Raw genomic sequence first — 23,229 nt, 5'->3', positions numbered from 1 at the left:
ACTGTATTTCTTACTCCAAGATTTTTATGACAACAGCAAAATGTGTTTTGGCTGTCACCTCCTCCTATGTAGGAACACATTAGGCATGGATCTTGATGCGGTCAGGGTTGGAATCCTCGGTGCCCGGCTCTATTACTTCATTTGGAACAGATCATGGCTCACATGTAATGGTCCCCAAAGATTGTCATGGTGTCACAGAAAGTTCTGTTGGCAAGGTCCATAGCAGGCAAGGAAGAGGTGTTAGCTCAGGCTTCCAGCAAAGGCAGCACCAAGTCTTCCATGTCACTTTCTGAATGTTTAAAGGATAAGTTCACCTTTTAACAAAAAAAAAAATAATAAATGCAGATTTTTTTGTAGGTGCATTTATTATTTTCTGTTTGTGGAGCCTCTAAAGCATTGCACCGGTGATCAGCGGATCGAATGGTGCCATAGAGGTCTCCCCCTGACCTGTCAGTATATCTGATTGCTCATACATCCCGTACCGGCAATCAGATAATACTGACAGGAAGACTCGATGAAGTACTGCGGCACTGTGGAGCGCCATGGTAGTTCATTGAAAACTACAAGATGACAGCCGTAATGTCTGCCAGGACTTGTAGTCTTCCCATTCACAGAACACTGTGAACGAATGATGCGCCCGGGCGGGCGGGTGGGAGGAGCTCTGCGCAGCCATGCTCTTTTAAAATTGTGACAGCTAGCGAGGGGGAGAATATCCCCCGCTAGCTGTCACAGCAGGCAGCGGGGGGGGGGGGGGGGGGCGGGGAGCGGGGGCCAGTCTGTGACTGTAACAGGAACTGATGGGGACAGTTGAGGTAAGGGGGCACTCTGATAGGGGCATTTGATGTAAGGGTGCACTGAAGGGGACAGTTGGGGTAAGGGAGCACGCTGATGGGGACATCTGATGTAAGGGGGCACTCTTATGAGGACATTTGATGTAAGGGTGCACTGATGGGGACAGTTGATGTAAGGGGGCACTCTAATGGAGATGTTTGATGTAAGGGGGCACTCTAATGGAGACGTTTGATGTAAGGGGGCACCGTGATGGAGACGTTTGATGTAAGGGGGAAATCTAATGAGGACATTTTATGTAAGGGGCACTCTGATGGAGACATTTGATGTAAGGGGGCACTCTGATGGAGACATTTGATGTAAGGGGGCACTCTGGGGGGGCATTTGATGTAAGGGGCACTCTGGGGGGGGGGGGCATTTGATGTAAGGGGGCACTGATGGGGAAAACTGATGTAAGAGGGTACTTTGATGGCCACAGTTGATGTAAGGAGGCACTAATGGGGACATTCAACGTAAGGGGGCACTAATGGGGACATTTGATGTAAGGAGGCATTCTAATAATGCAATTTATGTAAGGTGGAACTTTGATGGGGATACCTGATGTAAGGTGGGACTCTTATAGGAACCCTTATGTAAGGGATTTCAGATGGGGATTCCTGGTATAAGGGGGTATATGTGCCTAATACATACAAGCATTCCCTGTCAGATCTTACATCTGGGTTGTGATTTGTGGTACAGAAGCATGTCGAGTGAACAGGGAATAATACTTCTCTATGTCTCTGTCACACAATTGACATTATGCCCCCTGGTATATTTTACTGCACCCCTAGATCAGATAGGCTAGATCCAGGCCTGGTAACTAACAAAGGTTGGAGCACTGAAGATTTTGCCTGCAAGCTTTCAGTTTTCAGAGGGTGCTACTGATCTGCGAAGGTAACTTTAGATACAACTCTTTTATTTTGTATTTCTAGACAAATATTATTCAGCAGCTGAATTAATCACTTACTGAGCGCGCAGCTTCTTTATCTTTAATCCTTGCTACGTTCCAGTTTAATCTGGTGCCTTGACCGCTGCCTCAGGCTTCCTGTTTGGGGGTGGCTTCTTTCTCTTGCAACATTTTATGGAGCCACACTTTCATGCAGGGACTAGAGCTGTGTTTGACTACACTTCGTGCATCAATAGAAACACACAACCCCATAGCATAGTAGGGCAAGGCACTCCCCTGCTCCTCCCACCTTACCCCCCTCTTCCCTTCTCCAAGCTCACTGCCTCCAAACGGCAACTCCAATGTTAACTCTTTCCTTAGAAGACTGGAAGTTCAGGGAAGCAGCAATGAGACAGCAGGAGCCAGCAGCATAGAAAGGTGTAAACCACAAGTGCTGTGGGAGAATTTTACCAAATATATTACTGGGGAATGCTATTACCGTGCTTAATGTGTTAAACTGAGAACACTGAGGGTTTAATAATACTGTAGGGGCAAATAGGCTGTTCGGTTTACAAGGGAATTTTCCCCTAGCTTAGTGAATGTGGTGAAAAATTACTTTGCAACGAATACTCAATCACATGCAATAATAATAAATCCCGCTGGTGACCCCTCTAGTGATATAAAGATCTATATAGAGGAATCAGGACCTCCTTCCTCCTGCTGGTGACCCCTCTAGTGATATAAAGATCTATATAGAGGAATCAGGACCTCCTTCCTCCTGCTGGTGACCCCTCTAGTGATATAAAGATCTATATAAGGGAATTGGGACCTCCTTCCTCCTGCCAGTGACCCCTCTAGTGATATAAAGATCTATATAGAGCAATCAGGACCTCCTTCCTCCTGCCGGTGACCCCTCTAGTGATATAAAGATCTATATAGAGGAATCAGGACCTCCTTCCTCCTAATGGTGACCCCTCTAGTGATATAAAGATCTATATAGAGGAATCGGGACCTCCTTCCTCCTGATGGTGACCCCTCTAGTGATATAAAGATCTATATAGAGGAATCGGGACCTCCTTCCTCCTGCCGGTGACCCCTCTAGTGATATATAGATCTATATAGAGGAATCTGGACCTCCTTCCTCCTGATGGTGACCCCTCTAGGATGAGTAAAGATCTATATAGAGGAATCAGGACCTCCTTCCTCCTGCCGGTGACCCCTCTAGTGATATAAAGATCTATATAGAGGAATCTGGACCTCCTTCCTCCTGCTGGTGACCCCTCCTAGGGATGACTAAATATCTATACAGAGGAATCAGGACCTCCTTCCTTCTGCTGGTGACCCCTCTAGGATGACACAAGATCTATTTAGAGGAAGGAGGCCCTGATTCCCCTATATGGATCTTTATATCACTAGAGGGGTCACTGGCAGGAGTAAGGAGGTCCTGATTCCTCTATATAGATCTTTATATCACTAGAGGGGCCACCAGCAGGAGGAAAGAGGAATCAGGACCTCCTTCCTCCTGCCGGTGGCCCCTCTAGTGATATAAAGATCTATATAGAGGAATCAGGACCTCCTTCCACCTTCCGGTGACTCCTCTAATGATATAAAGATCTATATGGAGGAACCAGGACCTCCTTCCTCCTGCTGGTGACCCCTCTAGTGATATAAAGATCTATATGGAGGAACCAGGACCTCCTTCCTCCTGCTGGTGACCCCTCTAGTGATATAAAGATCTATATAGAGGAACCAGGACCTCCTTACTCCTGCCGGTGACCCCTCTAGTGATATAAAGATCCATATAGGGGAATCAGGGCCTCCTTCCTGCTGCTGGTGACCCCTCTAGTGATATAAAGATCTATATAGAGGAATCAGGACCTCCTTACTCCTGCCGGTGACCCCTCTAGTGATATAAAGATCTATATAGAGGAATCAGGACCTCCTTCCTCCTGCCGGTGGCCCCTCTAGTGATATAAAGATCTATATAGAGGAATCAGGACCTCCTTCCTCCTGCCGGTGACCCCTCTAGTGATATAAAGATCTATATAGAGGAACCAGGACCTCCTTCCACTTGCTGGTGACTTCTCTAGTGATATAAAGATCTATATAGAGGAATTAGAACCTCCTTCCTGTTGCTGGTGACCCCTCTAGTGATATAAAGATCTATATAGAGGAATCAGGACCTCCTTCCACCTTCCAGTGACTCCTCTAATGATGTAAAGATCTATACAGAGGATCCAGAACCTCCTTCCTCCTGCTGGTGATCCCTCTAGTGATAACATAAGAGTAGTTATGCCCTCCTTCCATCTGCTGGTGACCCCTCTAATGATGCAAAAAGATCCATATAGGAGAATCAGGACCTCCTTCCTCCTGATGGTGACCCGTCTAATGATATAAAGATCTTTATAGTGGAATCAGGACCTCCTTCCTCCTACTGATGACCCCTCTCGCAATACACCCAAGAATTCTATTCACTTGAGTGTGCACATCTGCCCTCATGATCCCTCAAGATAAGTGTTGAACAATGCGTGTCTAGAGACATTGAGACATACACTTTGAAAAGACGTAAGTTTGCAAAAGAGAGATTTTTTTTGGGTGGTTGAACTGCCTATAAATATCCAGCTGTGGTTTTTATATCTATAGTAAATCTACTTTTACTGTTGAACTTTTGTCAACCGCTCTTTTATGTGACATTGGAAATTGCCATTTTAATCACTGAGATGACACAGAACATCTTCATTTCTGGATGTCATCTAGCCAAATCTAAGTCTTGATCTTGTGCAGCTCTTATTTAACAGTTTCATAAGTCTACTTGGTTGCTGGGTTACGTTTCTGCAGTTGCTTATATTTTCCTGGCTCTGCTCCCATTGCCCAGATGTTAAAAGGTTCCTCCTTTATGTCTGTCGCTTGAGAACGTCCCCATCCTAGCATGGCCACATGTGCACGGCACAAAGCACTGACGGTTAGGCGGCGAGAGGAGCCGCTTGGCTTCGTAGAGGCTGCTAATTGTAGACAAGGGTAGATGTGAGCACTTTGGGTACAAAAATACACTTGTTGTTCGTTTTGCCGCACACTTGTGTTATTCATAGCTTGATGTCTCTAGCTGCGATCGCCCAATGAGACAATGCGTTCAACTTTCCTCACATCTGCTTCTGCTGAGTAGGTTTGGCTGCTGGCAGCATTCGTCTCAGACTTGTGGATAGGATCCCAAACCCTCTTCGTCTGCCGAGAGTCAACCCAAGACCAATAAAATGAAATTACATCTTACCCACTCCCGACCTGCAACTGTGCGTGTGGATTCATTAAGTTTCAAAGGAGTCAGCAAACTTTCTTCTGACCGTTGCTGAAAAAAAGTTGCTGAAAAAAAACAAATTATGGAATGGCTGAAGATAAAATTACCACTAAATCAACAATTACTTCCATCTCAAATACAAACTGGAACATTGGTTTACAAATTCACGGGCAATTACATTCATGGAGTAACAGATACTCATGTATTTGGATCGGCAACTGTTGGTGTGTAGACCGTAGTTCCTTTGACATTTCACTTCGAGCGATTATCACTGTATCCAAAAGCCCCAACAAAGGGAAAAATGTCATTGCAGCATGCGATATATGCAGTGCAAAAGTGCAATAAAGGCCCAATTATATACTGAAAGGGTTAGTCCATCTTTACAAACATTTTCCACAACCCCCCCCCCCCCCATGCACTTCAGCAAGCAAAGCACATTACAGTTGCAAGAAAAAGTATGTGAACCCCTTGGGATTACGTGGAGTTTTGAATGAATTGGGCATAAAATGTGCTCTGAACGTCATCCAAGTCCCAACAATAGAAGAACACAGTCTGCTGAACATAATACTACACAAACATTAGATGTTGCCATGGTTTAATTGCACATAACATGTAAACATTCACAGTGCAGGGAGGAAAAAGTATGTGAGGCCCTAGCTTAATGACTTCTCCCAGAGCTAATTGGAGCCAGGAGTGAGCCAACCTTGACTCCAATCAGTGTGATGATATTGGATGTGTTGCTGACAGCTGTCCTGCCCTTAAAAAACACACAGGGGTTCACATACTTTTTCGTGCAACTGTATAATCCAATCTTCGGCTTTTAGGAAAGTGCCTCCTGTATCATTCCCCATATGGAAGAAAAATATATTTGAAATATATTTTTAAAATATTCTTCCCAAACATGTTGACATATATTTGAAATGCTACAGTTTTGGCCATATTCAATATATATAAATATAGGGTTAGTCCATCTTTACAAACATTTTCCACAACCCCAACACAATATATATATATATATATATATATATATATATTATATATATATATATATATATACTGTATGTTGAAATGCGTTTTTATTACACAATATGCGAAAAATATTTTTAAAAATACATTTCAAATATACTGTATGTCTTTAAAAGTACAAATCTACATTTTTTCGAATGCATTTACAAATATATGTAAAAAATATATGTTAAAATGACTTATTTATATGTTAAAAAAAATCTGAAGAATATATTTAAAAAATATTTTTTTAAAAAATATTTTCCATATAATTTGTAATATATAAAAAACACATTTCAACATATATTTTTACATATATTTGTAAATGCATTATAAAAATGTAGATTTGTATTTTTAAAGACATGAAGTATATTTGAAATGCATTTTTAAAAATACTTTTCTTATATTTTGTAATAAAAATGCATTTCAACATACAGTGTATATATATATATATATATATATATATATATATATATATACATATATATATAATATTTTTTTAAATATTTTTCATATATTTTGTAATATATAAAAAATGCATGTCAACACACTGTATATATATATATATATATATATATATATATAATTTATATATATATATATATATATATATATATATATATATTGAATATGGTCAAAATTGTAGTATTTCAAATATATGTCAATATATTTGGGAAGAATATTTTTTTAAATATATTTCAAATATATTTTTCTTCCATGTGAGTAAGGCATGGACGGTTTACCTATGATTACCTGTCTGGCGCATCTCTTTGTATCCATCTGCTGTGTCTTAGTTTCCTATTGTCTGGTTATATCATGTGCCATCATTTTTACAAAACAAAAAGGCGTTAGTAAGTTTCATGTTACCTCTGATGGCACAGAAAGGAACATAGCACAGACTTTCCAGTGATAGCTGCCAAGTATGTATAATGAGACCGGCGGCAGGATCTGTGGGTTACACCTGCATGCATTAAATGTAATATATTTTATACATCATTTGTAACCACGGATATAAAATATTGGAGCTCTGATTTCTTTTGTACTTCGATTTTATTTGCATTGGTTCTACCATAGAAAACAGTCTGAGCATTGTACAGCACGCAGCATTGCGATGGCATCCATTCAGGTCTGTTCTGTAGTGTTCTACCGGGCACTGATTTCCAGGGACAGTCCCAGCCCATAAAAAGCCCCGATTTTATGCACCCGCTGGGCCCCATTTACTTATATAGTTATACTGCGTATGTTATTCGATAATCTGACGGTTTAGACTTTCTGATCATATCTATGAAAACTGTAAGTGTTGGAGTCCATTTTTCATTTATTTCCAGTTTTTTTTAAGTTGAATTGAAGAGAAATGATCAGACTGGCTGTAGCTTGTGTGATGTCATTTGTTTTCTGTGCCCTTGATATAATACCTGGGCCCTATTAGTAAAAATATATACGCATCGTTCAAAGTTTTTTTTCTTATGAGGGGGGAATATAATGTGATTCACTGTTCCTATGCTGTTTATATACTACAAGAGGGGCACATTTCACTATGCTGGTCATCTTTAATGAGAACTTGAACTTTGCCCTCAGAAAGAGCCGGTATTGAGGGTAATAAGGAGCTTGTGACCTTTTTTCCTTCCTCAGGATGCAGTGCTCAGCCCCTTCTCAGTACAGACCCCTTTCTACCCACCAGTACAGATACCCCTCCAGTACAGACCTCCTTTGAACCAATAAAGACCAAAAAGTGCAATAAAGGCCCAGTTATATACTTAAAGGGTTAGTCCATCTTTACAAACATTTTCCACAAACCCCCCCCCAATGGAATGCGTTTACAAATATATGTAAAAATATATTTTAAAAATAACTTTTTTATATGTAAAAAAAAATCTGAAGAATATATTTAAAAAAATAAATTTTTTAAAATATTTTTCATGTATTTTGTAATATATAAAAAATGCATGTCAACATACTATATATATGTATATATATATATATATATATATATATATATATATATATATATATATATATATATATATATAATTTTAAAAAAAATATTTTTTTTATTTTTATTTTTTTAATATATTGAATATGGCCAAAATTGTAGCATTTCAACTATATGTCAATATATTTGGGGAGAATCTTTTTAAAATATATTTAAAATATATATTTCTTCCATGTGGGTATTGTTTATCCTTACTGACATAGCTTGGGTCAAATGTTTAACAAAAGCTCCTTGAAAACAACGGCAATAGCTAAAAATGCGCATTGCCTAACCAATCGTTTGCATTGCCCAATCTACCAGAAGAGTATCTCTTTTCCCATTTTATTAGAAGACAGCGAAAATAGAAAGTACTCAAGTGCAAACATTGTTCCAGTGCCATTTGTTTTAGAGATGTACACACAAGAAAAACTTTTATTTTTTACTCCCAAAAACAATATTTACAGTATATAATAATATATCCCAAAAACAATATTAATTGCAAGTCTGAAAAAAATCACAATCTATAACTATATACTAATGTAACACGCAGGGGCGCACTGACAACTCATGGGGCCCCCGGGCAATAGGGGATCATGGGGCCCCTGTGTCCTTGCCCACACTCAAAGCACACCCAAAAAAGCCTATAAAAAGGTACCAGGGACATTTCAAGGGGCCCCCTACTGACCCTTGGCCCTCAGGCAGTGCCCGAGTGCTCGAATGGTCAGTCCGCCCCTGGTAACACAACATCCGAACATTGTCATGTCGGGGAGGGAAGAAGGTCATCAAAGTGGAGGTCCAGTCAAAATCTGAAAAAAATATAAAAAAACAGCCACTCACCTGTCCCCCAATCCAGCGGTGTCCTCACTGCAGCCGATTTCACCGGCCTTCCTCTCTCCTCAGCGCCAACATCTTGCGCATGGGCGAGTAGCGTTGCGCCTTGTGAATGGTCCCATAGTCTTTTGGGACCTGTCACGTGTCCCAAAAGACTAAGGGGAGGGAGAGAGGATAACGTTCACTTCCGATCGCCTAGGTCAGAGGTGGGCAACCTGCGGCTCTCTAGCTGTTGTGGAGCTACATTTCCCATGAGGCATTGCAAAGATTACAAAACTGACAGTTACAGCTATGACTTGCAGAGGCATGATGGAACTTGTAGTCCTGCGGCTCTCAGGTTGCCTACCCCTGGCCTAGGTAATTCCAGTGGAAATGGGAGGGGGTACTTGTCAAAATCCCCTCCCTAGAGATTCCAATCCTAACAGGTATTGGGGGACGATGCCTTAAAGCTGAACAACCCTTTTGGGTGGTGCTCTGCTTTAACCCTGTGCAAGCTCCAGTATTAAAGTCAAAGTGTTACAGATATTGACCTGAGTGACAACCCCGAAGCGCACCTCTTAGTCAACATTAAGGGTAACCGAAACTTTAGCATCACATCCCAAATATGAACATGAATTAAAAAAACCCAAAACAATTAAAGGTGTGGGATGTTTATGGTACTGCCAACGCTGTTATTCACCAACATCACCCAAAACTTAGCCTTGGCCAGCCAATATACCTTTAGAGTGATGACATGTTCCCTCCCTGGTGCAAACGTCTCCATGAAGATGCTCTCTTTTTCATCTAAAGATATATTGGCTGGTCAAGGGCTAAGTTTTGGGTTATGTTGGTGAATAACATCGTTGGATGCGGGAACTTGTGTGTTTTAGCAAGAATTTTACTATATATAGGCTTTGGGGGTTAGTGTATGCTCCCATTTTTTGCCTCCTGACAATGGCGTTGGGACTGTCTTGGCTACCTCACGTCTGGCTTACCTCTGATCCCCTTGGACTGCCCTTCCTGCACCTCTGTCAACTTTGCTGCTCTCCATTCCCTCCCCATTTATACTTGCTCTATCCTTTCTTGTTTCGATACCCCTTTAAGCCTCTGAGGAAGCCTAGACTGTGAAACGCGTCGGAACTAATAACACCTGTCCCTCATCTCGGCAACATGTCTATGGCGGTTATATCTGAGTAATCTGCTACAATTATTTTAGTGGCTTAAGATCTGTTATGAGGAGGGTATTTGGGGTGACGATCTCTGATATTGTATTCATGGTTAATGGCTTTTTATCGCCTACTTTTAACAGTGTTGTATAATTATATATTATACATGGAGATCATATCCCCCCTTATGTATTATACATGGAGATCATATCCCCCCTTATGTATTATACATGGAGATCATATCCCCCCTTATGTATTATACATAGAGATCATATCCCCCCTTATGTATTATACATGAAGATCATATCCCCCCTTATGTATTATACATGGAGATCATATCCCCCCTTATGTATTATACATGGAGATCATATCCCCCCTTATGTATTATACATGGAGATCATATCCCCCCTTATGTATTATACATGGTGATCATATCCCCCCTTATGTATTATACATGGAGATCATATCCCCCCTTATGTATTATACATGGAGATCATATCCCCCCTTATGTATTATACATGGAGATCACATCCCCCCTTATGTATTATACATGGAGATCATATCCCCCTTATGTATTATACATGGAGATCATATCCCCCTTATGTATTATACATGGAGATCATATCCCCCCTTATATATTATACATGGAGATCATATCCCCCCTTATGTATTATACATGGAGATCATATCCCCCCCTTATGTATTATACATGGTGATCATATTCCCCCTTATGTATTATACATGGAGATCATATCCCCCCTTATGTATTATACATGGAGATCATATCCCCCCTTATGTATTATACATGGAGATCATATCCCCCCTTATGTATTATACATGGAGATCATATCCCCCTTATGTATTATACATGGAGATCATATCCCCCCCTTATGTATTATACATGGAGATCATATCCCCCCTTATGTATTATACATGGTGATCATATCCCCCCCTTAGCCTCCTCTTCTCAGTAGAGAATACATTCAGTTCCTCTAATCTTTCCTCATAGCTGATCTCCTCCATGCCTCTTATCAGTTTAATTGCCCTTCTCTGTACTTTCTCAAGTTCCCCAATGTTCTTTTTGTGAATTGGTGCCCAAAACTGAACGTATGCAATGAGTTTGCTGAGGTTGGTTTTTCAAGCACCTTTAAAGTCCCACATCTTTGATTGATTTTTTTAAATTCACGTACCTCTTACATCTCAACCATCTACCTGGATATAAATACAAACATTCCCTTTTTCTGCTCGTGATCAGTGTAGATAGATTGAGCATCCCATTCAAATGGAAGCAAAGCTCTCCTTCTACCTTATGTGGTTTATGAAAGTCCAAGAGTTGTATACTATAAAAAAAAAAATCTTATCTCCACATGCAATCATCAAGGTGAAAGGTTCAGGAAGACCTGGTTCTGCTGGGTAGATTTGACCTTCACCCAAAATTATAAGAAGCTCCTCTCCATGGGTTAAAAGATCCCCTGAGTAGGGGCCCATGGATATCATTCACTTTTTGTTTCTGGGGATATGGTACTGTAGAAACTGTCACGAAAAACTGTATTTTGCCTTATATGGAAAAAATGGCAGAATTAATGGAAAGTGGTGACTACCAATTCTTGCAGCCAACTGAGCTGTCCATTAATCAACCTTCTGCTCTTTTTACAGCACCCAACTTGAGTCATAACCTGTAAATATAGAAGAGAAATAGGATACTCCCCTTAATCTGTTAAAACGATCTGATTCTGACTGATGCTGCTAACCTCAAACTTCTGTATAACCCACAAACTTTGTCTGCCTGTCACTTGTGGCTTTCCTCAAACTTCCGAATCTTGCAAACTTCATCATGACATCTTTCGTATTCTTGCTTAAGTACAATATATCTGTTTATTCTTATGGGACTCATATTGTAATCCGGTTTTCCATTTCACTTTGTCCTTCACTTACGGTTGTCATTCTTTGGTATCATTAATAAAGCTTAGAGCAATGGTTAAAACTCAGAAACGAGAGAAACATTAGAGTCATCATTCATTAAGGCTGTTCTATACTGGATTCTTGACTTTCTTCAAGTAGGCATGTTGCCAGGTGGGCTAGAGTGGATGGGACGATGGTCACGTCCTCCATGTTTTCCAATTAACTCGTTGGACGCCAACTTTGGGAAACATGAGAGGCCTACCTTGGGGTGGGTTCTTCTGGGCTACTCTGGGCACCTGAGACAGAATCACTCTACTTCACACACATGGGGTACCTTTGCTCTGTGCTATTTTCACCAATGCCCCGGGACAAGGTTGAGGTTGCTATCAGGAAATACTTGACTTTAAGGTGGGCCTCTATGAACGTACACTTGCACAACAATTGTTCTCCATTTACCTCTCAGGTCTCCATGTAAATGTACATCTTCCCACTGTAGCTTGCAATTAGGAAGGCTGTGCTGAACACTGACCGCAGTCACCTCTCCAGCGTTTCCCACTACTGGTCCTGGTAGCAGCATGGAACCCTGCCATGGACATAGCACGGGCCCCAACGTGCACTTAACTTTAACTCTTGAACTTCCATACCGGTGTGCAGGATGGGGACTTCTGCAATGCAGTTTCAGTTGATGTGTGATATGGAATGCAGCATAGGTAGTGCCGACATCTCCATCATGGGTAGAGGCAATTCCACCTATAGCAGACACATGTTATGACAGGCTGCTTGCTGACTGCACCCTCTGTTGCTCATGGCAACCACATGTAAAACTTGAATTAAGGTGACTCTTAACATAACTGTAGACTAAAGTGTGTGTTGGTCCTGGTTACTTGCAATGCACCTCTTTCAAGACTTCAGACCAGGCAGAATGCAAAGTTTAAACGCTTTACTTGAAATAAAGTGCAACATTACCAAAGAGTCCAAAGCAGACAAGACAGTCCATTAACATCCTACGTACCTAGTCCTTACTCCTAACCAGGTTATGTGTTGTCCCGGAGTACCTGCAAAGGTGGAGTCCATCAGAGTGTCACGTACCTGGGGATGAAGCCTGACATGGAGAGAAAAGCGATCTCTCCACCTCTGGCTCAGTACCCCTGGTAAAGTGACAGGAGACATGAGAGCCTGGAGTGGCACGAGTGCCTGACATTTCTGGCAATGACAACTACAGATGAGAAATCTGACTTGGATGCAGGCTGAATTGTGACACAGGGCAGCAGCCACAGTGGACTGGCAGACAGTCAGCAGGCACTTGGCAGGCTGGCAGGTCAACATCTGGAGGCAGTTGGCAGGCCTCCAGGTTACAGACAGGAGACACTTGGCAGGCTGGCAGGTCACAGGCAGGAGGCACTTGGAAGGCTGGTAGACTTCAAACAGGAGGTACTTGGCAGGCTGGCAGATCACAAACTGGAGGCACTTGGCAGGCTGACAGGTTATGGATAGGAGGCACTTGGCAGGCTGGCAGGTCACAGGCAGCAGGCACTTGGAAGGCTGGTAGACGTCAAATAGGAGGCACTTGGCAGGCTGTCAGATCACAAACTGGAGGCACTTGGCAGGCCTCCAGGTTATGGATAGGAGGCACTTGGCAGGCTGGCAGGTCACAGGCAGCAGGCACTTGGAAGGCTGGTAGATTACAGACAGAAGGCACTTGTCAGGCTGGCAGGTCACAGACAGGAGACACTTGGTAGGCTGGCAGGTCAAAATCTGGAGGCACTTGGCAGGCTGACAGATTACGGATAGGAGGCACTTGGCAGGCAGGCAAGTCACAGACAGAAGGCACTTGGTAGGCTGGACCATTACAGGCTGGACACAGAGCAGGGTCAGATGCTAGCAAGCACATCAGGAACAGAGCGGCAGGCAGAAGAGTAGTCAGGTTCAGGCTTGAGTTGGAAAAGGTAAGCAAACAGACAGAGGGATCAGGCAAAGACATGGTCAAAAAGCAAGATGGGGTCAGTTCAGGCTGAGTTCAAGCGTGGTCAGATGGATCAGGATAGCAACAGAAGATCAGGCACACGAACAGGTAGCAAGCAGCAGAACGCTGTAGACCATAAGGCAAAGTCCTAGTGCAGCAGAGATGTTTAAATAGCCCACAAGGTGACAATCTAGTGGTGGGCGTGCATGCTGGTGCGCATACATGTGCGCGCATGAGCCCAAGCACAGGTTTGGCTAACAAGAATTCTCTGTCTCAACATAGCTATACACCTGGGCACATTTTGCCTTTCCTGACACAGAGGCATCTCCAGCAGCTGGTGTCTTTGGGGCAAACCCTAAGTTCTGCTAACTTTACATCCATGTAGTAGGAAGTGACATTCTGTACTCCTCCCAGGTGCGGTCCTCCGATCCTCTCCTTTACTAGGTTCTTTTTTCTGGGCTTTCATGTCTGAGGTTTACAACGGCTTCAAAGAACTATACCCCTCTTCTATGTCTTTATTGAGTTCTGAGCTGACATACTGTATAAACAAATATAGATTGATAACTGAATGATCTCATAGAAGCCCCTTTCTTTTTTTTATCAGTTAGCTAAAATTGTATATTAGCAAGTTCATGTGTATAATATCTGTAAATGACGGAATTATTACTTGGAGACAAGGCAGGAAATTCTTACATTGCAAAAAAAAAACAATTTCCAACCATTATGTGTTTCAGTGCAGAACATAAAAATGGTGACTCCTAAGCTTGTGCCTCTGATATATCGGCTTCTAGATAGCACTAAGCAGCTTCAATTCTCCTGGGAGGCTCTCCAGTAGGATTTTGGCAATCATCATACTGTATATAGAGGAATAGCTGTGCAGTTTGTTCATAGATCTTAAGGAAGCACTCCAGATTTGAAATGTGAACCTCAGATATGAAATATGAACAAAGCATATCCCTCTATATTGTGTACTTGTCTCAATCCAAAGTGCCATTTCTGTCTGCATTTGATAAGGTTTACAATTAGGAAGAAATGAACAAGCACATACATCAGTGAATTATCTGGACCTATTAGAAGATGTTGTTTGAAGGTCCTTTATGAGCTTGGAATATAGCGAATACGTGGTCTGAACCACAGAGTGGGCAGGTAAGTCCAGATAGGAAAAGATGGGGGAGGTGGAGAGAAGAGTGGAAGGAGGAGAACTGTGCTGAAGACTGGTAGTGGGAAGAGAACAAGAAAGGCCATGGTAGGGTCAAGGGCAGAGGTCAGGGTAAGGACATAAAACAAAGGGAAGGATAACAAGGGAGGGACACAATGGGATGTATCCCTCTTGGACTCAGGCAAGAGGGCCCGTTAAATGGACTATAGATAATTCAGGCTAGTAGAATTTGAAAATGGTAGGACATGGTTCCCATATTTTGAGACATTTCGCTTGTATGTCATTGGGGAGGCTAGACAGTTTCTCGATAACCAACATTGAGTTCATGTGGTCTTTGGAGTGGAAGGAGGAGAATTGTGCTGAAGACTGGTAGTGGGAAGAGAACCAGAAAGACCATGGAAGGGTCAAGGGCAGAGGTCAGGGTAAGGATGTAAAACAAAGGGAAGGATAACAAGGGAGGGACACAATGGGATGTATCCCCCACGGACTCAGGCAAGAGGGCCCGGTAAATGGACTATAGATAACTCAGACTAGAAGAATTTGAAAATGGTAGGACATGGTTCCCATATTTTGAGACATTTCGCTTGTATGTCATTGGGGAGGCTAGACAGTTTCTCGATAACCAACATTGAGTTCATGTGGTCTTTGGAGTGGAAGGAGGAGAATTGTGCTGAAGACTGGTAGTGGGAAGAGAACAAGAAAGACCATGGTAGGGTCAAGGGCAGAGGTCAGGGTAAGGACGTAAAGCAAAGGGAAGGATAACAAGGGAGGGACACAATGGGATGTATCCCCCATGGACTCAGGCAAGAGGGCCCGGTAAATGGACTATAGATAACTCAGGCTAGAAGAATTTGAAAATGGTAGGACATAACCAAGCCGTGGTTCCCATATTTTTAGACATTTAGGTTGTATGTCATTAGGAAGGCTAGACATTTTCTCGATAACCAACACTGAGTTCATGCGGTCTTTGACTTTTTGGAACAGGACTATGGCCGTCTTCCAAGTTGTGGCTGTGATTTGCTTTGTAGCCGGAAACAAATATGTAGCCAACTTCTGTTGGTATGAAAGGTGGCCTTGAATCATGTAATGGAAGAGGGCCACCCTCACATCGTTAGGACATATTATCTCATTATTAGTCCTATCTATTTCTCGTGCAGTACTTAGAGTTATGGCCCTTTAAAGTAAACATATTATTTTGGCTAGTGTGGCCAAAGAACAGACTAATTTCAGCTGATGTGAAGTCAACCAACCTTCAAACAACCAATCATGCCCAATAGAAATGGGCTTCTTCTTCACTTGGCCAGACGTTTGAAGTGAACACAGGTGCACTTTTCTGCACTTCACCAGACTTCTTATTTTGGTAAATCAGACCCTATGAATGTTTTGTAAGCCAAAGGACACATTAACCAATGTTTATTTAGTTCATCATGATGTATTTCACTCCCTCATTTTATATTTAATTTTGCTTTGATTACATTCCATATTCCATAAATTTATGTGACGTGACATATCCAGCTTAGATTAGTGACGCACAAATATGTCAAACACTTTGGCTGGACTCAAGTCTATTAAGCCATTTTGGAAGTAGTCCAGTCATCTTGGAAACATTATTATTTCCCTGTTATAGCTGCTTTGGTAGTGTTTCTTTTATATAGTCTATAGGACTTTATCAGTTGCTGCTTGGTTAGATATGTGACCACTGCAGTATGGTGGCTTTGTAAAACATTGTAGAGGGTTGCTGTAGAAGTTGTAGCCAATGCTTAACCAATTATTTGTCAGAATTGAAAGCTTAATTACTGACAAATTTAAAAATACCAATACCACCCATGGTGTAAAGCACTTATTAGTCAATCATGTTCCTTCCACTGGTCCAGGGGTCTCCAAACTTTCTAAACAAAGGGCACCTTTATTGTCCTTTAGACTTAAGGGGGGCAGGGCTGTGGCTGTTGGGAGTAGAAAATGTCCAGACATCAGTGGAATAAACAATGCCTCATCTTTTGTGTCAGTGGAAGGAGTGGTGCCCCATCTTTGATGTCATTGGGAGGAATTGTGCCCCATCATTGGTGTCATTGGGCCCCATTGTTACTGTCATTGGGAAGAACTGTTCACCATCTCTGGCGTCATTGGGAGGAATTGTGCCCCATCGTTGGTGTCATTGGGCCCTATTGTTGCTGTCATTGGGAAGAACTGTTCACCATCTTTGGTGTCATTGGGAGGAATTGTGCCCCATCGTTGGTGTCATTGGGCCCCATTGTTGCTGTCATTGGGAAGAATTGTTCACCATCTTTGGCGTCATTGGGAGGAATTGTGCCCCATCCTTGGTGTCATTGGGCCCTATTGTTGCTGTCATTAGGAAGAATTGTTCACCATCTTTGGTGTCATTGGGAGGAATTCTGCCCCTTCATTGGTGTCAATGGATGAAAATAGTGCCCCAAGGGCCAGATAAAAGCAAGCAAATGGCTGTATCTGGCCCTTTCAAGAGCCCTTGCAGGAGGTCTTCCCATTGACTGCATCCTGTTTTTATGGTCATCCTGCCATGCAGGACATTTCAGTGTTAGCATGATTGTGGTTTTGTAATAAATTCATTATGTGTTACATATGAAGAAACAGTCTATATTAAAAACTGACATTTAGCATCGAGTAGACACAGGTTTCTCATATAACTGTAAGACTTTGATGGAAACATTTTGGAACCATTTTCTCAATCTCAAGTTGGCATAGTTACTGAGCATCTGGATCTTATAGATTTGCAAATAAGTGTTCATAGTCAATTGAGATACTGTCTGTCTTGCCAAATATCCAGTCTACCTTCCATATTCTATCATTGCACTGGACCAACCGCCATATCTTCCAGTGCTCCAATGTAGGAAGCAGTGATAGAACACGGAAGGTAGACTGGATAGTTGGCAAGATGGACGGTATCTCAATTGGCTATGAACACTTATTTTCAAATCTATAAGATCCAGATGCTCAGTAACTACGCCAACTTATGATTGGGAAAATGGATCTAAAATGTTTCCATTAAAGTCTTACAGTTATATGAGAAACCGGTGTCTACTCAATGTTAAATGTCAGTTTTTATTAGACTGTTTCTTTTTCTTAGTATACTGTCCTTCGTATGTAACACAGAATTAATTTCTTACAAAACCACAATCATGCTAACATCGAAACTTCCCGCATGGCAGGATGACCACATAGACAGGATGCAGTCAATACGAAGACCTCCTGCCGGGGCTTACTATGTCTGTATTTGTAATCTTTTTTGATGTCCTTTTTGACAGGTTGGTGGTTGGAGCCCCCTTCGATCAAAATGGAGCGCAGAAGACAGGTGATATATATAGATGTTCCATCGCCAACGACACAACAAATGACTGTACCAAGCTCGGAATTGGTAGGTGACGGTCCTTGCCTTCACTGGAAGCCTAACTACTATTCACATGTTCTAAATGTATCCTATGAGCCCCCAATATATCAATTATATTCCAGCTGGCCACATAGTATAGAACTTAGATGACTAACATACTGCTGTGATAAATGTTTAGAATTCACAAGAGACTGAAAGTAAAAGCACCTTATGTTGGTTACATGCAGGGCTGGGGCAAAGGGTGGGCGGGAGGGGCGGGAGGGGCGGCTGCCCTGGGTACAGTGGTTTACATTAGGGATTAGGGTGTCTTCCTTTTGTTACAAGGCCGATAGCGGCAGTGATTTTGACAAGTGAGTGACTGCTGAGTGTAGTATCCCCTAGGATAGCACATCATGAATGGGGAAGGGGGAGTGCAGGTTGGCATCTTGGACCTGGGTGCTGGATGACCTTGTCCCGGCACAGATTATATGTAAAGATCCAAATAGTCAACCTCCAACCATACGAGTTAGCCCTGCCACTTGATATCTAGATATTGCTGATGTGAATTTAATTAGAAATCATCCTTCAACACATGAAACATGGTTTTGCCAGATTATGAGTCCTCAAACTTACCCCATATGCAAGCTGGGAGCAGAAACAGACTTAGAGATTTTCTAGAACCATTAGGATTTAGAAACTTAACAAAGAATTCCAGGTATGAATACTTTTACATAGTCACATTGGTCCAGCTTCAATGAATGTATCTACAGTATGTACATACCATATCTGTGGGATCCCTCCAGAAGCTGAGAATCTCTGTAGTAGACACCGCTACTACACCACTACTACAGTGATCTCCTCTAGCTTCCGGGTCCAGTGTAGAGCGGCTACCATGTTGCACAGGAGGAACGCAGGAGGACATCTGCTGGGCAGGAGGGGTCATTCGGAGAATGCTTTGCCTTTTCTCAATGCATGCTAAGGATTCTCTGATTGGACAATATATAGAGGCAGGGCAGTAATTTCATGCTCTCCACTTTGTCCAATCAGAGAATTCTTTGCATCCATTGAGAAATTCTAAGTTTTACAGAGTTATTTTGGTTCAGCTTGGACCAGTAGAAATTGCGCTTACTACAGTGAGTTCCAGTTTTTAGAGTGATCCTGCAGGTATGGCACATACTGTACATACTCACACTGATCCAAGCCAAACCAATGTAATTATGTAAAAATTTGAATTTCTCCAAAAATGCAAATAATTCTCTGACTGGACGAAGTGGAGAGCATGAAATCACTGCCTGGCCTCTATCTATCATCCAATCAGAATACAAAGCAATCTCTGATTGGATGTGGTAGAGAGTGTGACATCACTGCCTCGACTCTATACCTCATCCAATTAGAAATCTCTTTGCATTCATTAAAAAAAAAGCAACGCAATCTCTGAATGGTGCCCATACGAAGTGGCCAACCTCCTAAGGTCAGAATTCAGCTGGTCTGCCGCTTGGCATGGATCTCAGAGCCTATTGGAGACCACTGTAGTGGGAGGAGGAAACAAGGGAACTAGAGAGCAGGAGGTCATACGAGGAGCGGAGAGTACGGTTTGGGTGATATTTGGAGACCAGATTGGTGATGTAATTGGGGGCAGAGTTATAAATGGCTTGGACGAGGTAGAGAGTGTGACATCACTGCCTCGTCTCTATACCTCATGTCTTTGCATTCATTGAAAAAAATGCAACACAATCTCTGAATGGTGTCCATACGAAGTGGCCAACCTCCTAAGGTCAGAATTCATCTGGTCTGCCGCTTGGCATGGATCTCTAATGGAGACCACTGTAGTAACAGTGTAGTAGCAATGTCTATTACAGTGATTTCCTGCTTCTCGTGGGATCCCACAGGTATGTTGTATTCAGAGTTACATTGTCCAAGCTGGACCAATGTACCCATGCAAGAGTCCCCATACCTGGAATTATTCCTTAAACAATTGGCAAAGAGCAATCACTGTGGAAGGCACCGTTAGCAATTTCTCAATGAATGCAACATATTCTCTGATTGAATGAGGTGAAGAGGAGACATAACACTCTCCACCTCGTCTAATGAGATGGATTTGTATTCATTGAGAAAATGCGAAGCATTCTTTGAATGGTTAGAAATCAACCACCTCCTACCCTACTATAATTACCCTATAACACAAACAACACCTTCCCCTGAAGGTGTACCAAACTATATATATGACAGTGTTATTAACAAATGTTCCAAAGCAAATATAATCATATAGATACCCAATTATTATAAAATGAATCCACTACCAATATAAAGTCCACTATGATTTTATGAAAATACGCAAAATGTCCCATCAATAACTCCAACGGTGTTCAAAATTAGTCCACCTCAAAAAAAGAAAAAACTCATATAGTGCATTAACCTTTATCAAATAAACTTTATCTATATTTCATCCAGTGAAAATAAGTAAAAGTTGTGAAAAACGTGAACCACACGTGATCAGTGAAAACCCACTTCAATGTGCATAACACTATTACAGTGCCACATCACAGAAAACTCCAATATAAAAGGGTGTATCCACTTCTAAAAGCAGTGAGGATACCCTTACCAACTTCCCAATATAATGGGCTTTGTAGTCATCCAGGAAATTCACAGGCTGATCCACTCAGGAACCTCTGCTGTATCACGCAGCCACCCCACTCTCTGGATTCCTTAGACACTTTGCTCCCAGTGTCACCACAAAAAAACACAGGACATAGTGTGATACCGCCAATAAAATAAGTAACATACACTTTATTAAAACTGCTCACATTGCCAAAGCTTTTTAACCGCATTAGAGGGAGTACAGAAGGTGTAGGAATCTCACGGTCATCCAGGGAGACACGTCCCGTTGCTCCTGCTCGATCTCTCCCTTATTAGAAATGGCCGCCAGGTAACTTCCGGTTTCCGGGAAAACGTCTCGACGTCACTCCACCTTGACGCGTTTCGTCATCGACTTATGACTTTGACTAAGTCGATGACGAAACGCGTCAAGGTGGAGTGACGTCGAGACGTTTTCCCGGAAACCGGAAGTTACCTGGCGGCCATTTCTAATAAGGGAGAGATCGAGCAGGAGCAACGGGACGTGTCTCCCTGGATGACCGTGAGATTCCTACACCTTCTGTACTCCCTCTAATGCGGTTAAAAAGCTTTGGCAATGTGAGCAGTTTTAATAAAGTGTATGTTACTTATTTTATTGGCGGTATCACACTATGTCCTGTGTTTTTTTGTGGTGACACTGGGAGCAAAGTGTCTAAGGAATCCAGAGAGTGGGGTGGCTGCGTGATACAGCAGAGGTTCCTGAGTGGATCAGCCTGTGAATTTCCTGGATGACTACAAAGCCCATTATATTGGGAAGTTGGTAAGGGTATCCTCACTGCTTTTAGAAGTGGATACACCCTTTTATATTGGAGTTTTCTGTGATGTGGCACTGTAATAGTGTTATGCACATTGAAGTGGGTTTTCACTGATCACGTGTGGTTCACGTTTTTCACAACTTTTACTTATTTTCACTGGATGAAATATAGATAAAGTTTATTTGATAAAGGTTAATGCACTATATGAGTTTTTTCTTTTTTTGAGGTGGACTAATTTTGAACACCGTTGGAGTTATTGATGGGACATTTTGCGTATTTTCATAAAATCATAGTGGACTTTATATTGGTAGTGGATTCATTTTATAATAATTGGGTATCTATATGATTATATTTGCTTTGGAACATTTGTTAATAACACTGTCATATATATAGTTTGGTACACCTTCAGGGGAAGGTGTTGTTTGTGTTATAGGGTAATTATAGTAGGGTAGGAGGTGGTTGATTTCTAACCATTCAAAGAATACTTCGCATTTTCTCAATGAATACAAATCCATCTCATTAGACGAGGTGGAGAGTGTTATGTCTCCTCTTCACCTCATTCAATCAGAGAATATGTTGCATTCATTGAGAAATTGCTAACGGTGCCTTCCACAGTGATTGCTCTTTGCCAATTGTTTAAGGAATAATTCCAGGTATGGGGACTCTTGCATGGGTACATTGGTCCAGCTTGGACAATGTAACTCTGAATACAACATACCTGTGGGATCCCACGAGAAGCAGGAAATCACTGTAATAGACATTGCTACTACACTGTTACTACAGTGGTCTCCATTAGAGATCCATGCCAAGTGGCAGACCAGATGAATTCTGACCTTAGGAGGTTGGCCACTTCGTATGGACACCATTCAGAGATTGTGTTGCATTTTTTTCAATGAATGCAAAGACATGAGTTATAGAGACGAGGTAGTGATGTCACACTCTCTACCTCGTCCAAGCCATTTATAACTCTGCCCCCAATTACATCACCAATCTGGTCTCCAAATATCACCCAAACCGTACTCTCCGCTCCTTGTATGACCTCCTGCTCTCTAGTTCCCTTGTTTCCTCCTCCCACTACAGTGGTCTCCAATAGGCTCTGAGATCCATGTCAAGCGGCAGACCAGCTGAATTCTGACCTTAGGAGGTTGGCCACTTCGTATGGGCACCATTCAGAGATTGCGTTGCTTTTTTTTTAATGAATGCAAAGAGATTTCTAATTGGATGAGGTATAGAGTCGAGGCAGTGATGTCACACTCTCTACCACGTCCAATCAGAGATTGCTTTGTATTCTGATTGGATGATAGATAGAGGCCAGGCAGTGATTTCATGCTCTCCACTTCGTCCAGTCAGAGAATTATTTGCATTTTTGGAGAAATTCAAATTTTTACATAATTACATTGGTTTGGCTTGGATCAGTGTGAGTATGTACAGTATGTGCCATACCTGCAGGATCACTCTAAAAACTGGAACTCACTGTAGTAAGCGCAATTTCTACTGGTCCAAGCTGAACCAAA

General features: G+C 42.0%; 1 protein-coding gene across 1 annotated transcript in view; it reads left to right on the top strand.

Annotated features, from left to right (window-relative positions):
* ITGA11 (integrin subunit alpha 11) overlaps positions 1-23,229 on the top strand; it is a 255,723-nt gene that overhangs the window by 91,912 nt on the left and 140,582 nt on the right. Inside the window, exon 3 of the mRNA XM_089662070.1 lies at positions 18,265-18,374. Within this exon, the coding sequence (XP_089518196.1) occupies positions 18,265-18,374 (110 nt within the window). The remainder of the gene's footprint in view (positions 1-18,264; positions 18,375-23,229) is intronic.

The sequence above is a fragment of the Staurois parvus genome, unplaced genomic scaffold, assembly GCF_062004578.1.
Source record: "Staurois parvus isolate SC_StPar_1 unplaced genomic scaffold, SC_StPar_1.0 ptg001422l, whole genome shotgun sequence".
Lineage (NCBI taxonomy): Eukaryota > Metazoa > Chordata > Amphibia > Anura > Ranidae > Staurois > Staurois parvus.
This window is presented reverse-complemented; position numbering and strand designations above follow the sequence as displayed.